The sequence below is a fragment of the Salvelinus alpinus genome, chromosome 27, assembly GCF_045679555.1.
Source record: "Salvelinus alpinus chromosome 27, SLU_Salpinus.1, whole genome shotgun sequence".
NCBI classification, from domain to species: domain Eukaryota; kingdom Metazoa; phylum Chordata; class Actinopteri; order Salmoniformes; family Salmonidae; genus Salvelinus; species Salvelinus alpinus.
The window spans coordinates 43,414,344-43,427,821 of NC_092112.1; the positions used below are offsets into that span (position 1 = coordinate 43,414,344).

The following is a 13,478-nucleotide window of genomic DNA, read 5'->3' on the forward strand; positions in this document are numbered from 1 at the left end:
TGAGGGGGAGAGAAACTCTTTGATCCACACCCATTGAGGATCCTGCGACACACTGATGGCTTTATAATACAGTAGTAACTAGTCCATGAATTCCATCTGACTGACTGTAGATTCTCCACCTGGGTGTACAGGCTTTTGCTTCAGCCCTGCTCTAACACACTTGACTCAGCTAATCATGGTCTAGATGTGCAGGTCATACGAAGTATCAGGTGTTTAAGAGCATGGCTGGAGCAAAAGCCTGCATTCCCCAGTAGTTCTGTAGGAGAAGGGTTGGCCTTGCCTGGCAACCCAAACTCCTTGCTCCGGCCAAACACTACACCACGCCATCCATGCCCACGGACGGTAGTTTCTTCTCTGCAATGAGTCTGGATCTGAGTACCTCCCTGACAATTTCTAGAACACAAACACATTCTAACAGTTCTGATTGGTTCTAGAAACCGATGGGTTCGGCCAGAGCCAGAATACGCGTGGGTAAAGCGGCGTTTTGAAAATTCCTCAATACTCTGACTGGTTAGAGATGATCCAATTGCTGATCCAATTTTGTACCACACCTCTCATTTGCCTAGTCACTTTACCCCTACCTATATGTATACAGCTATCGCAATTACCTCATACCCCTGCACATCGATTCGGTACTGGTACTCCCTGTATATAGCTGTAATTGTTTATTTATTTATTTCACCTTTATTTAACCAGGTAGGCTAGTTGAGAACAAGTTCTCATTTACAACTGCGACCTGGCCAAGAATAAAGCAAAGCAGTTTGACACATACAACAACACAGAGTTACACATGGAATAAACAAACATACAGTCAATAATACAGTAGAAAAAAAAGTCTATATAAAGTGTGTGCAAATGAGGTAAGATAAATAAATAGGCCATGGTGGCGAAGTAATTACAATATACCAATTAAACACTGGAGTGATTGATGTGCAGAAGATGAATGTGCAAGCAGAGATACTGCGGTTCAAAGGAACAAGATAAATAAATAAATACAGTGTGGGGATGAAGTAGTTGGATGGGCTATTTACAGATGGGCTATGTACATATGTATTTTACTCGTTATTGTTAATCATTATTCACTGTTTATTTATTCCTCGTCACTATTTCCTTTTTTTAATTGTATTTTTTATCTTTATCTTTAAATCTGCATTGTTGGAAAAGTACCCATGCTTAGCTTAAGCATTTCACTGTCAGTCTACACCTGTTGTTTACAAGACATGTGACAAATAACATGTGATTTGATTTGATTTATATTTTGACGTCACCACAAAATACTATGATTGTGGGAGTCTCAGACTGAGCAAGTGCCTCGTTCACGTGCTAGTCAGAACTAGGAAACTTGGACATTTCCGACTAACTAACTGGTTGTAGTTTAACAGGTGCCGCGTTCAACGAACCCGTTTCCTAGTCCCGACGAGTATATGAACGTGGCATAGGCTATGTAGCAAACAGAGCAGCGGACGAATTCAGTTCGAGTCGTTCAGGTAAGGGTTGGCTACTCCTATATGCTCTGTCCACCACTAGTATCCAGTTGGTGGCAGGCTTGAGTCATCGTTACCACTGTAGGTCTATTTTCAATTACTATTTTGTGTTTCAGTACATGTAGCCTAACATGTTGAACAGTAACTCAAGTTATATTTGATCTTTAGTTTGTGTAATGCCACTACATCAACCAAAAAATACACAAATAGGCTACATTACATAAGTGCAACTATCGTGACTACACATTGAATCAGTGTTATGATTCATACGGACTTGGAGACAGGATGTTTGTGGGTATGACGATGTTATTAAAGTAAGGGAAGGTGCGCTGACTGACTGGTTCATACAACTCAGACTAGTCTAAATAGGAAGTTTACCTGTTCCTCCCCAACACACCCATTCCAAATGATAGTTAGCCTTCTATAATTAAACATGTGTACAGCCTACGCCACATGCTAGTTTCGCGAGTAGGCCAATACAGGTGGGAGAACTTGCTACTGAGACATTTTACAAGGTGAAGCTTCATTTGCCGTTTTAATAAGTGGGATTATTTTGTGAACGTGGACTGGACTAGGCTGTTTCCTTACCTGTGTGAACTGGGCGGGTACCTGAGCGAACGGGACAACAGACCGCACGACACTCACAACAGAAGAAGAAGAAAAAAGATTTCAGAGACGGAATATTAATTTAAAAAAATACTTTGATCAAGGTGAGTTTTCTATTTAACATGTGTTCTGTTACAGTCAATTTGGTTTTAGCGCGCTACCTGCGATGACAGGGCGTGAATAGAGATTGTAGCCTATATACCTGGCTGAGGTTCGGGCTAAAGTTTTAGCTTTGTAGGCCTATATGCGGAGGGCTAGTATACAGTCTACTGTAGCCCTAGATAGCACATTTGCTATGGCATATGCTAGTCTACTAAATGTAGGGGAAAGTGAGGTAAATTGAGACATTTAAAAAAAAAAATCAGCATAACTCCCTCAAGGGAAATTTGACTTGGTAATAATCCGTTTATTGGACCTAACTTGCTTACAACTTTTTTGCATAAAATGATGACCTCTTCCTAAATATTTGGTCAAATTATACATTTTGTGTATGGTTTCCTAGAAACAAGGGTGGCTCAGCTTACCCCTTTAGCTAAACTTACCCCACTCTCCCCTAACCTGAAAATCTATATTATAGTCATGTTTTAAAAAATTCATATTTCACCATAGAAGAGTCTCAGAGCATTTTTATGGGAGTTAGAGACTGTTATTTTCTTCCAGATTTCCTCATGTGAATAAAAATCATTATAAATTATTGCTGCAAAACAAACATGGAATCTGGGTTCAATAACATGTCCTCTACAGCCCTTGTTTTGAGTTTTCATGTGACGAAGTAGTCTACACTATCTCATTTGGGGCAGCATCTTTGTTTTGAATACTGTAGGATATTGTAGCCTACAACTATTGACAGACTTTCCCAAGGCCTGGCTATAAATGCAAACCACGTTTTTCCATCACACTTTGTTCTTTGTTTTTGCTCCACATTTTTGTCCTGGTGGTTTGCTTATTAATGCACAGTAGGCCTATTTTGGCTGTCTCTGTGAGGGTGTGAAGTTACAGCACACCCTCTCTGTACCCTGCAGCCACTAGTATTGACAGGTTCAGACCCCACAGCTATGTGAAGTGAGTGAGAGGATCACTCTGACACATTGTGATCTCGATTAACTCAATGCTTTAACAATTATTAACCATAAAACCATAGGCTATTTAAAAAAAAACTTAAAATAAATTTTTCTAAACACTTAACAATAGTCCCTCTCTATAGCTGTCCAGCTAGCATACTTCAGGTATTCGTACTATCCAAAGAGAAACAATGAGACAGGTATTTCTACATAGCCTCGGGCGACAATCTGACTGAGAATCTGAGCAGCTCGGTAGGTTCCCTGCCATTGTTCTGCGTGTGTGTCCCATTGTTTACCGGGAATTAAGACGGGGATGATAGAGAGAGACAGCTCTGGGTTGTGTGGTTGTTTTGCACAGTCTCTCCCGCGCCAGATTCGTGTCCCTGCTCGTCACACATTCCACGGATGGTACTCAAAGTCCTCCCTCGCTCCCTATCTCCTTTCCTTCTCCCTTGGTTCCCCTCTACAACTTATTCATGGATTGGGAGATATATGTTTGTGATATGTCCCTCCTCCTCTCTTTCTCCATTACTCTCTGTCCGAGAACTGTATTTTACTTTACCCCTCTCTCTCTGTCCTCCATCTCTTTCTCCATTACTCTCTGTCCAAGAACCGTATTTTACTTTACCCCTCTCTCTCTGTCCTCTCTTTCTTCATTACTCTTTGATCTCATCTGTTTGCAGAAGCCCTTCAGAACAACTCTAATTACATGTAGTGCAGTAGTTTTTTTTCCCTCCAGACCAGCTGTGGCATTCAACTAGGACACCAAAGTGTTTTACTGTACGTTCCGCTGTTTTGCTTTACCTCTGGCAGTAGCCCAATGGATACTACACACTATAGCTACACATGGATATATGTGTGAAAGGATGTTTTATTCATAAATGTAGCACCACCTCAGCCTCTGCTTTCAGTCAGCCAGTACAACAGATGACATGCCCTTTCACTGACCTGTCTTCAGTCAGTGTTTCGGGGAAGCCACAGCAGGATCAGTCGCTCAATCCTATGTTCATTCATGCAGCACATTTTAACCAATACATTTGCTATTAAGTCCTTTATCTCTCTGCTAACCTCCCTCTCTCCCCTCCTCTTCAGGCAGGGCCATGGTATCCACGGCAGAGTATGGCAAAACGTCATGGGAGCTGTCAGTCCAGGTGAACCAGAGAGGTGGAGATGAGGGCATGAGGTTTAAACTCCGAGTCAAGGGAGACCTGCACATCGGAGGACTCATGCTCAAACTGGTGGAGAAGATCAGTGAGTCTCTCTCTCTCAGTACAGAGAACACACTCTGGTTTGCCCTACATTCCTCTAAACTGCTGAGTAGTATTGTCTTCCCACAATGCTTCAGTACCACAGGCTGAAGTTCACCACTTTCTCATATCTATTCACCGGGAAGAAATCTCCCAAAGACCCTATTCCCTGTGTGGTGCACTATATTTGACAGTTATTATGTCTACAAAATGAGTGCACTACATGAGCAATAGGGTGTGATTTAAGACACAGGCTGTGTTCATCCAGGAGGATTAGACATTAGGGACTTCCCCATGGGAAGACAGCATGAAAGTGGCCTAAGGCAAGGTGTGTTGTGTTTGTTACGTCAGCGTTAAGTAGGCATATGACTACATGTATATGATTAAGCCATATATGACTCAGTGGCCGGTCATCAGACTGGACTAACAGTGGTCTGGTTTTAGCCATAACGCTCACAACATGATGTCTTAGAGAATCATCAAGCCACACCCATCTGCTTCCTGTGGGGACTTCTTATGCCTGCTGCAGGTGGTTTGTTTGGCGTAAACTTATGGGCAGAAGCTTTCTCGTATGGTCAGAAACTTACTCATACTCCATGCTGAAATTGTTCATAGACAATTGAATATCAATTTGAATTGTGGATGAAATATAAAATGATACATGTTTAATGGCAATGTTTGTACTTTGAGAAACGTCTGTCCTTTTACCCAACCATAACCCCTCTCTTTCCCTCCTCTCCCTCCCTCCGCCAGAGGCCCCTCAGGACTGGTCAGACCATGCTCTGTGGTGGGACCAGAGGAGCTGTTGGCTGCTGAAGACCCACTGGACCCTGGACAAGTACGGTGTCCAGGCGGACGCTGACCTGCGCTACACTCCCCAGCACAAACCCCTGTGCCTGCAGCTGCCCAACATGAAAACGGTCAAACTCACTGTCAGCTACTCTGCCGTCGTCTTCAAGACCGTCGCTGAGATCTGCAGAGCGCTCAGTCAGTACCCTAACCGGGCAATAGTGCCGCTCTGAAAGAACTAGATCACTGTTTAATATGGTGAAGTTCCCAATACGGGAAATGTTCGCCATATTGTTCGAACTTCTCCAGTTCTCTCACATCTTCACCAGGGCTGGGGGGGGGGGGGGGGGCTAGGGGCAAGGACCTATGGGGTTGGGGTTTAAATCTAGATGTAAGGATATAGGTCTAGGATCTAGGAGTCAGATAGGGTGCAGTGTCTCTCCTTGACCTGGTCTTCCTTTTTCCGGACGTCAGGAGGCCGTAGGAGAGGGAAGGGGTTAGGGTGTAGTCTAGAGGTCGGATCTCTCCTTGACATGCCTCTCTCTCCTCCAGACATCAGGAGGCCAGAGGAGCTGTCCCTGCTGAAGCCTCCAGATGACCCGTCCAAGAAGAAGAAGAAGAAAGACAAGAGCCCAGCACTGGACGACGTCTTAGACATGGACATCGTCAGCGGAGGCTCTGGGGGAACAGGTGAGAGACACAGTGTTATAAGCGTGTTATAAGCATATGAATACAATGTTAATGATGTGTTATTAGATGTACTGTGTCTTCAATGGTCAGATTCTTCCAATCTGTTTTCATGTGACGATTTTTCAACCAGTTAGCCAGTTAGCCATATCCTGGTGACAGCCCGTTTCTGCTTTAGCCAACCCCTTTATTGTCGTCTCTCTGTCAATATAGCTTTGTTGAATCATAGAAACCACCAGGCCCTTAGGCCAAGTTATCCTCTCTGAGAAGTTAGGCTGGCTCAAACTCTCCTCATATCGCGACGGTCTGTTTTCAATCACGCTGTGAAGGGATTTAATCTATCACTATTGCAACACAGTCAAGGTTTCGAACCTCTGGCTAACTCAAAGTGGATAGCTACTGACTTTTATGTCTCGCGCCACCACCAGATTCCGCCCACATGGTGGCTTCTGTACACTTCTGAAACAATCTAAGAAGGACTGGAGAATTCTATAAAGTTTCTGAAGATCTAAAAGAATACAGCAATCATTAAGGAAATCTGAAAGAATAGAAGCTATAGTTCACAGCTTTGTTCTCAAGGCTTTCGTTAGCGCATCCTCTGCAACGCAGACACACACACTTTCTGGGTCTGCGTGAGAGTACAGTAGCTACGGTATAGGGCAGCTGAGGATTCCACACCAACTCATAAAACCAGCCTCATTTTGACAGTTGCTCTGCACCGTGTCAAAGGAATTATTTCTGTGTTAAAGGCTCTGCTGCTTTTAAACAAATGTAGACGGGGCCATTTCGCTCCCACAATCCTCTCTGTTCCCATGAGGCCTCACTCCTAGGCTAAAGGCTAAACTGATTCTAGATCAGCATTCTCACTCAGAGCCTGTATGAATATGGGCCCTGAGTTGTATCTCCTCCTCCACCTGACCCCTCCAGGCAGTCCCCTGTACAGTAAGACCATGGTGCCCACCTACGACCCAGAGAACGGGACTCCTGCCTCGGCCACCAGCCTGTGGTTTGGGGACAACCCACTGACCTCCAGCCAGCCCAACCTGCCCCCTGCGGAGCTGTCCAAGATGTACCAGCAGCTGTCCATGGTGGATAAAGCCATCATCAACGCAGGGTAAGAGTTACTCAGAAACAAAAACTCCATTGGAGCAAATAAACCTTGAGAGGAACCAGACTCTATGGCTGGACAGGTAGAATAGACGCTAGTTGTTGCTATGCTGGAGGGCACTGCTCTGTCTCTCCCCTGAGCACATAACTTCCTGGTTGACTGTGACATGCTGCTGGTGTGATTGACAGGTGGCTGGACTCCTCCCGCTCCTTGATGGAACAGGGCATCGGAGAAGATGACAGACTGCAGCTGCGCTTCAAATACCACTGCTTCTTCGACCTCAACCCAAAGGTTAACCTAACCCCTAACCTTAACCCGAAGTGGGAGTTTGAATAGCCACTGAACCTCGACCCTATGGTGATACTAACTGTAACCGTAACCCCCACGCCTAACCCTAACATTGACTGATTTGTGTGTGTTTCAGTATGATGCTGTGAGGATAACCCAGCTGTATGAACAGGCTCGCTGGTCCATCCTACTGGAGGAGATCGACTGCACTGAGGAGGAGATGCTCATGTTCGCCTCCTTACAGGTAGACACGCACGTGCACACTCACACCTGCCCGCACGCACGTCACACATTCAGACATACACGCACACATACACACTCGCGAGCGCGCATGAACACACACACACACTCTCACACTATTGTCCATCTGGGAGATCCGGTTTGGAGTCTCATTCCAAGAGAAGGTCTGTTGGGACAGGAGGGAAATCCCATAGGAAAGAGGGTGGGAGGGACATCTGGCTATCACCCTGTACTCCTCTGGTTGAGAAAATATAACTAACAAAAAACTATGAAGCGAAAGAACTTATGACTGTTACATGTTAAATGTTCTTCATCTCTGACTTTGATACCATTTTTTATTTTTTATTACAAATTATTAATTTTGCAGATGCTCTTATCCAGAGCGACTTACATTTTGAATGTCTTTTTCCATGTTCTCAGCTGATATAAAAACCATTGTGAAATCCCTGAGATGGTTATTGCTTTCACCTGCATAATTACTGGAATCACAGGGCTCTCTCTTCCTCCCAGTCTTGTGTTATCATCTGGCCTCAAGTGTTGAACTAAAATCTGTTTCAGGGTTCAAACCTGCCATTTAGACCGCTAAAGGCTGGGTATATTTCGTTTTTTTCAAAGTTGTCTGTTAGTTTTGTACTCTTCTTATCTGGGGTGTGTTGTAAAATCCCCAGTTGCTCTTAGTATGATTATATCCCCCAATTCCCATCGTTCACTGATGATTATTAATGATTTATGTCAATATTGTTTCAGTATCACATATGCAAGATGACCATGTCCACGGAACCTCTGGACTTCTCCAACGAACCAGAGATGGATGAAGTAGAGGCTGCCCTATCCAACCTAGAGGTGACACTTGAAGGAGGAAATGCAGACAGAATTCTGGTTCGTGTAGATTTCATACATATGAAGGATTCATACTCTTTACATATATAAATGATAAACAAGTTTGTTTTCAACCGTTTCAGAGGGTTCAACACCTGTATTTAAGCAGGGGTTGATGGGTAGTCTGCTTAGATTGCATGTCTCAACGTGATGATGTCACTAAGTCACAAGATAATTGACAGTTGCTTGTTCCCGCCCCACAGGAAGACATCACAGACGTTCCGAAGCTGGCAGACTCCCTCAAGCTGTTCAGGTAAATCCCGAGGGCCCCTGTATTTGCCCAGAAACGCACAATGTATTGTATACTGTACCTCTATATCTATGTAACGGATGGAAACATAAGTCAAAGAGACCTTGAATGATAAGTAGTAGAAATAAAATGCCATTTCACTTCAGATAAGGGAAGGTTAATGCACCACGCTGTATATGGCCTGGAGTCCATGACACAGACAGTTCACACAGCAACATTGAATGTGCAACAGTGTGACTGTGTGGGGACACAACCTGTTCATGTTTTCCCTCACGGAGCATTTTTGTTTCGTAACCAGGCCTAAAAGACTGACGTTGCGTCCGTTTAAGGAGTATTGGTTCGTGTTTAAAGACACCACCATCTCCTACTACAAGAACAAAGAGACGGCTAGCGGAGAGCCCATAGAACAGTTGCATCTCCGAGGATGTGAGGTGGTCCCTGACGTCAACGTGACGGACAAGAAGTTTGGAATCAAACTGCTGCTCCCAGTGGCTGATGGGATGAACGAGGTCTACATCCGCTGTGACAACGTAAGATGCTATTTCTTATTTAACTTTTTAGTTTATTAAAGTTGGGGCACCACCAACATGACTCATGACATTGTTCCTCCTACATATTGTTGTAACAGTTTTGTTTTTATCCAGGAGACACAGTATTCCAAGTGGAAGGCAGCCTGTACCCTGGCCTCCAAGGGCAAGACCATGGCTTACAGCTCCTACAGGTCAGACTTGTTTTACCTAATACTTCATATGCCTTGGACCACATTAGCAGGGTTGTGACTGTAAACTGACCAAGAGAAACTGTGATTGGTCCAGGTCGGAGGTGAAGAACATCCAGTCTTTCCTGCAGATGAAAAGTCTGGCGCCCCCTCCTGGTCAGGCTGCTCCAGACTTGGACGCCATGGAGATGAACGCTGAGTGCTTTGTCTCGCCCAGATACACCAAGAAGTACAAGACCAAACAGGTGGGTGTCTATCTTCAATATAGAGTGATCAGTCATGATTCAGTGTTTGTGAAGCCATAGACAGAGAGAGGATGTCACCAGAGCTCTCCAGAGAAAGAGTTGATTATCTCTGGCAGGACTCAAGTGACACAATAATACTTATCTCAAATCAAATCACAAGGTCACATACACATGGTTAGCAGATGTTAATGCGAGTGTAGCGAAATGCTTGTGCTTCTGGTTCCCGACAGTGCAGTAAAATCGAACAAGTGATCTAACAGTTCCCCAACAACTACCAAATACACACAAATCTAAAGGGGTGAATGAGAATATGTACATGTAAGTATATGGATGAGCGATGGCCGAGCGGCATAGGCAAGGTGCAACTAGATGGTATAAAATACAGTATATACATATGATATGAGTAATGTAAGACATGTAAACATTATTAAAGTGGCATTATTTAAAGTGACTAATGATCCATTTGTTAAAGTGGCCAGTGATTGGGTCTCATGTAGGCAGCAGCCTCTCTGAGTTAGTGATTGCTGTTTAGCAGTATGATGGCCTTGAGATAGAAGCTATTCTTCAGTCTCTCGGTCCCAGTTTTGATGCACCTGTACTGACCTCGCCTTCTGGATGGAAGCGGTGTGAACAGGCAGTGGCTCGGGTCGTTGTTGTCTTTGATCTTTTTTGCCTTCCTGTGACATCGGGTGCTATAGGTGTCAAGGAGGGCAGGTCGTTTTTTAAAATATTTATTTTTATTTTTAAGGGGTGGATTAGCTTAATATTGCGGAAAGAATGTTGCTTCCTTCAATGTAATTGTCTGCATCATTTCTAATCCCCCATATATATTTTTTTGTAAATATCCAGATACATACACGCATGCATACATACACACATATATACATACACATACCTATATAGACATGCATACTTTTTTAAAGAATATACCTTTATTATTATTCCCGCAAACCCTACCACCCTTCCCCCAATTGGAGTAAACTAAACTAAACTAAACTAAACACTTCGGCTTTTACCTTCAGTTTATACATCTTATACACATTTTACAATAGTTATATTTTGTTTGTTCTTAGTCCTTCCTCTATTTCTGATGTCCATCCAGTTTGATTTCTATTTGTAACTGTGCTATTTCACAAAGTTCCGAACCTATATACATTTTACAGATCCCGTATGTTTTACATTTGTTTATCTTGTTATTAGTCCCACCCTTCAGCTCCATTCAACCCCTCCCATCTATCTCTCAACATCATCTATTTCGGATTTCTATTTGCCATATATTTTTCAACTGTGCTGTGATGCTTCACAAAATAATTGAACCTTCCTATTCTCATAGCTTCTACAGATTGGAAATTAAAATTTTTAATTTTTTGCTAAAATAATAATAATATTATTGATTGATTGACTATGGCTTTTCAAATCACCCAGTATTGCTATCTGTAGCGTTAGTTCTAGGCAAATGTTGCAATTCTTCAGCCATTCCTGGACCTGTGACCAAAAATGAGCTACATATGGACAATACCAAAGTAAATGATCTAATGACTCTGCCTCCTCACAGCAGAATCTGCAGAGCTGGGAAAATTGTATCCCCCATATACGTATATATATAACATTCTATTAGTTGCAATAATTTTGCATAGTAATTTAAATTGAAAATTCTAAGTTTTGAATCCGGCGTTGTTTTGCGAATCAATTCATAAACCATGTGCCATGGAATGGGTACATCGAAAATCTCTTCCCAACTATTTTGCAATTTATATGGCACAGCTGTCAGTTTTTTGGTCCTTAAATGAAATTGGTATATGTTTTTATTTATCACACTTTTCTTTAACCATTTATGTTCTTTAATGGATCTGATTTTAACCGCTAACATTTAGATGGCAATACATAGATATGCCGATAGTGGACAACCTTGTTTTATTCCTCTTGACAGTTAAAACATTTCTGAGAATTAGCCATTATTTACTATTTTACACCTAGGGTTACTATACATAACTTTAACCCATTTTATAAGAGTATTGTCCTTGTAAAAAAAAACTGTCTGATTTATGAGGAATAATAATATAATAAATTTTTGCATCACAACACTGAAGTGTAATAGGCCTCCAATTATTTAAATGGACTGGATCTTTATATTTACCACTTGGATCCTGTTTCAGTAATAATGAAATCAGACCCTTTCAGTATTTGTTAGATGATTGACATAATGTCTGTGTAAAGTAACCTAAATGTCCCTTTTCTGTCTCCTGTCCAGCTGACAGCGAGGATCCTGGAGGCCCATCAGAACATCGCCAGGCTCTCCCTCAATGAAGCTAAAATGCGCTTTATCCAGGCCTGGCAGTCCCTGCCTGAGTTTGGTATCAAATACTACATTGTCAGGTACGTAAATGTGACCGACCAGGTTCAAACAGCTCAAGACTGTGTTAGCGAGATAAAGCCTAGGAGTTCGCCCAGGGAGCAGGTCCCAGGCAAAGTTACTCATCACACAATCATGGTTCACAAAACCACTATGGTTACATAAAGACATTATGAATGTGTGTGTGTTCCAGGTTCCGAGGCAGTAAGAAGGATGAGCTGATGGGTATCTCCTATAACCGTCTGATCCGTATTGACATGTCCACTGGCCTGCCTGTCACCACCTGGAGGTTCGCCAACATGAGACAGTGGAATGTCAACTGGGAGATCAGACAGGTAAATGGTTCTAGATTGATTGATTGGTTCATTGATTTATTTAATTGATAACTTTTTACAGATTAGAAAGTAATGGATAATAGTTGTTTTTGAGAAACCAGTTTCTCCTGAAAATGTATCTATAAAGTACATTAATCAGTAATAATCCATGTTGTTTCATGTCTCCAGGTGGCCATAGAGTTTGACCAGAACGTGTCGATAGCCTTCTCCTGTGTGAGTTGTGACTGCAAGGTGGTCCATGAGTACATAGGAGGATACATCTTCCTCTCAACACGCTCCAAAGACCAGAACGAGACACTGGACGAGGAACTATTCCACAAACTTACTGGAGGGCAGGAATGAACCTGGGACATCAGCTTTCATTTAGTGTCGTGGCGATCAAACATGAGGATTTGTTACAAGCTGAGACTATCCATGCAGTCAATCATTCATGTACTGAAGGCCTGTAAAAAGCCAATCCAGAGTCAAGAAAGAATTTAAATTAATTGCTGATATGGTTTTGTAGGCTACATAAATGACATTTTCATATTGTAAGTGCAGAGAAAAGTAGACTTATTGGTCACATTTGATTCTAAGACCATCTCTACAAAATGTGTGGACCATCTCTACAAGGCTTATTTGTCTGACGGTTAGGCCTGGCAATTCATTCGGCACATGGGCTGTACATCTTGTCACCTGTTTACCTTGGTGTAGCCCAGAAAAAATCTCAGTGACAACCAGCAGACAGTGGTTGAAGAGGAGGATTTAGGTAGTTTTACTGACACCACATTTTTTAAGTCTTTGAATTCAATGTTGTAGGCTACTTTCACAATCACTTTATCGGGCTGCTCATTGCCCTATTTTATACATATTACTTTTATACTGTTTTATAATGTAACATTTGCAATTGTATTACAAGTCCAACAGAATTTCAAAGATATTTCTGGTGGTGGGTTATTATCATGTTGAACGAGACATTTGTTTACACTGGAATTTCTCTTGACTGAACTGCATTGAAATAAACTTGAGAAACATGTTTTGGTCAATTGTTGTCTCTGTAATGGCACAATGTTGAGAGCAGTTCGTGGCGCATCTACATACAGTAGAATTGGCTTTCTGGCCTTAGATCAGTTATATAACCCCATGTGAGAAAGTTAAAACATCCCTAGACACATGAGGATGTAAGAAGACCAAAATTGCTCCTTCAGT

General features: G+C 42.5%; 1 protein-coding gene across 3 annotated transcripts; it reads left to right on the top strand.

Annotated features, from left to right (window-relative positions):
* The first annotated feature begins 1,279 nt into the window (after positions 1–1,279).
* On the top strand, positions 1,280–13,305 carry LOC139556610 (fermitin family homolog 1-like). 3 transcript variants are annotated; one of them, XM_071370769.1, is made up of 16 exons: positions 1,280–1,487; positions 2,060–2,194; positions 4,244–4,402; positions 5,152–5,385; positions 5,740–5,877; positions 6,802–6,988; positions 7,171–7,273; positions 7,407–7,514; positions 8,258–8,389; positions 8,593–8,642; positions 8,938–9,169; positions 9,284–9,360; positions 9,455–9,602; positions 11,854–11,978; positions 12,149–12,290; positions 12,459–13,305. In XM_071370769.1, the coding sequence occupies exons 3-16, from the start codon at positions 4,252–4,254 to the stop codon at positions 12,630–12,632; spliced, it is 2,001 nt and encodes a 666-aa protein (XP_071226870.1). In that variant the 5' UTR covers positions 1,280–1,487; positions 2,060–2,194; positions 4,244–4,251; the 3' UTR covers positions 12,633–13,305. The 3 variants fall into 3 exon arrangements, with proteins under 3 accessions (XP_071226870.1, XP_071226872.1, XP_071226869.1); XM_071370768.1 differs by having other exon boundaries at positions 1,472–1,565; XM_071370771.1 differs by lacking the exon at positions 2,060–2,194.
* Positions 13,306–13,478: the final 173 nt, after the last annotated feature.

What these genes read in the sequence shown, in the direction of transcription:
- LOC139556610 (XM_071370769.1), top strand. Translation starts at nt 4,252, where the DNA reads ATGGTATCCACGGCAGAGTATGGCAAAACGTCATGGGAGCTGTCAGTC. An exon ending in AAAGCCATCATCAACGCAGG is followed by an intron (nt 6,989 to 7,170) that starts GTAAGAGTTACT and finishes TGTGATTGACAG; the next exon opens with GTGGCTGGACTCCTCCCGCT. An exon ending in GAAATGCAGACAGAATTCTG is followed by an intron (nt 8,390 to 8,592) that starts GTTCGTGTAGAT and finishes CCCGCCCCACAG; the next exon opens with GAAGACATCACAGACGTTCC.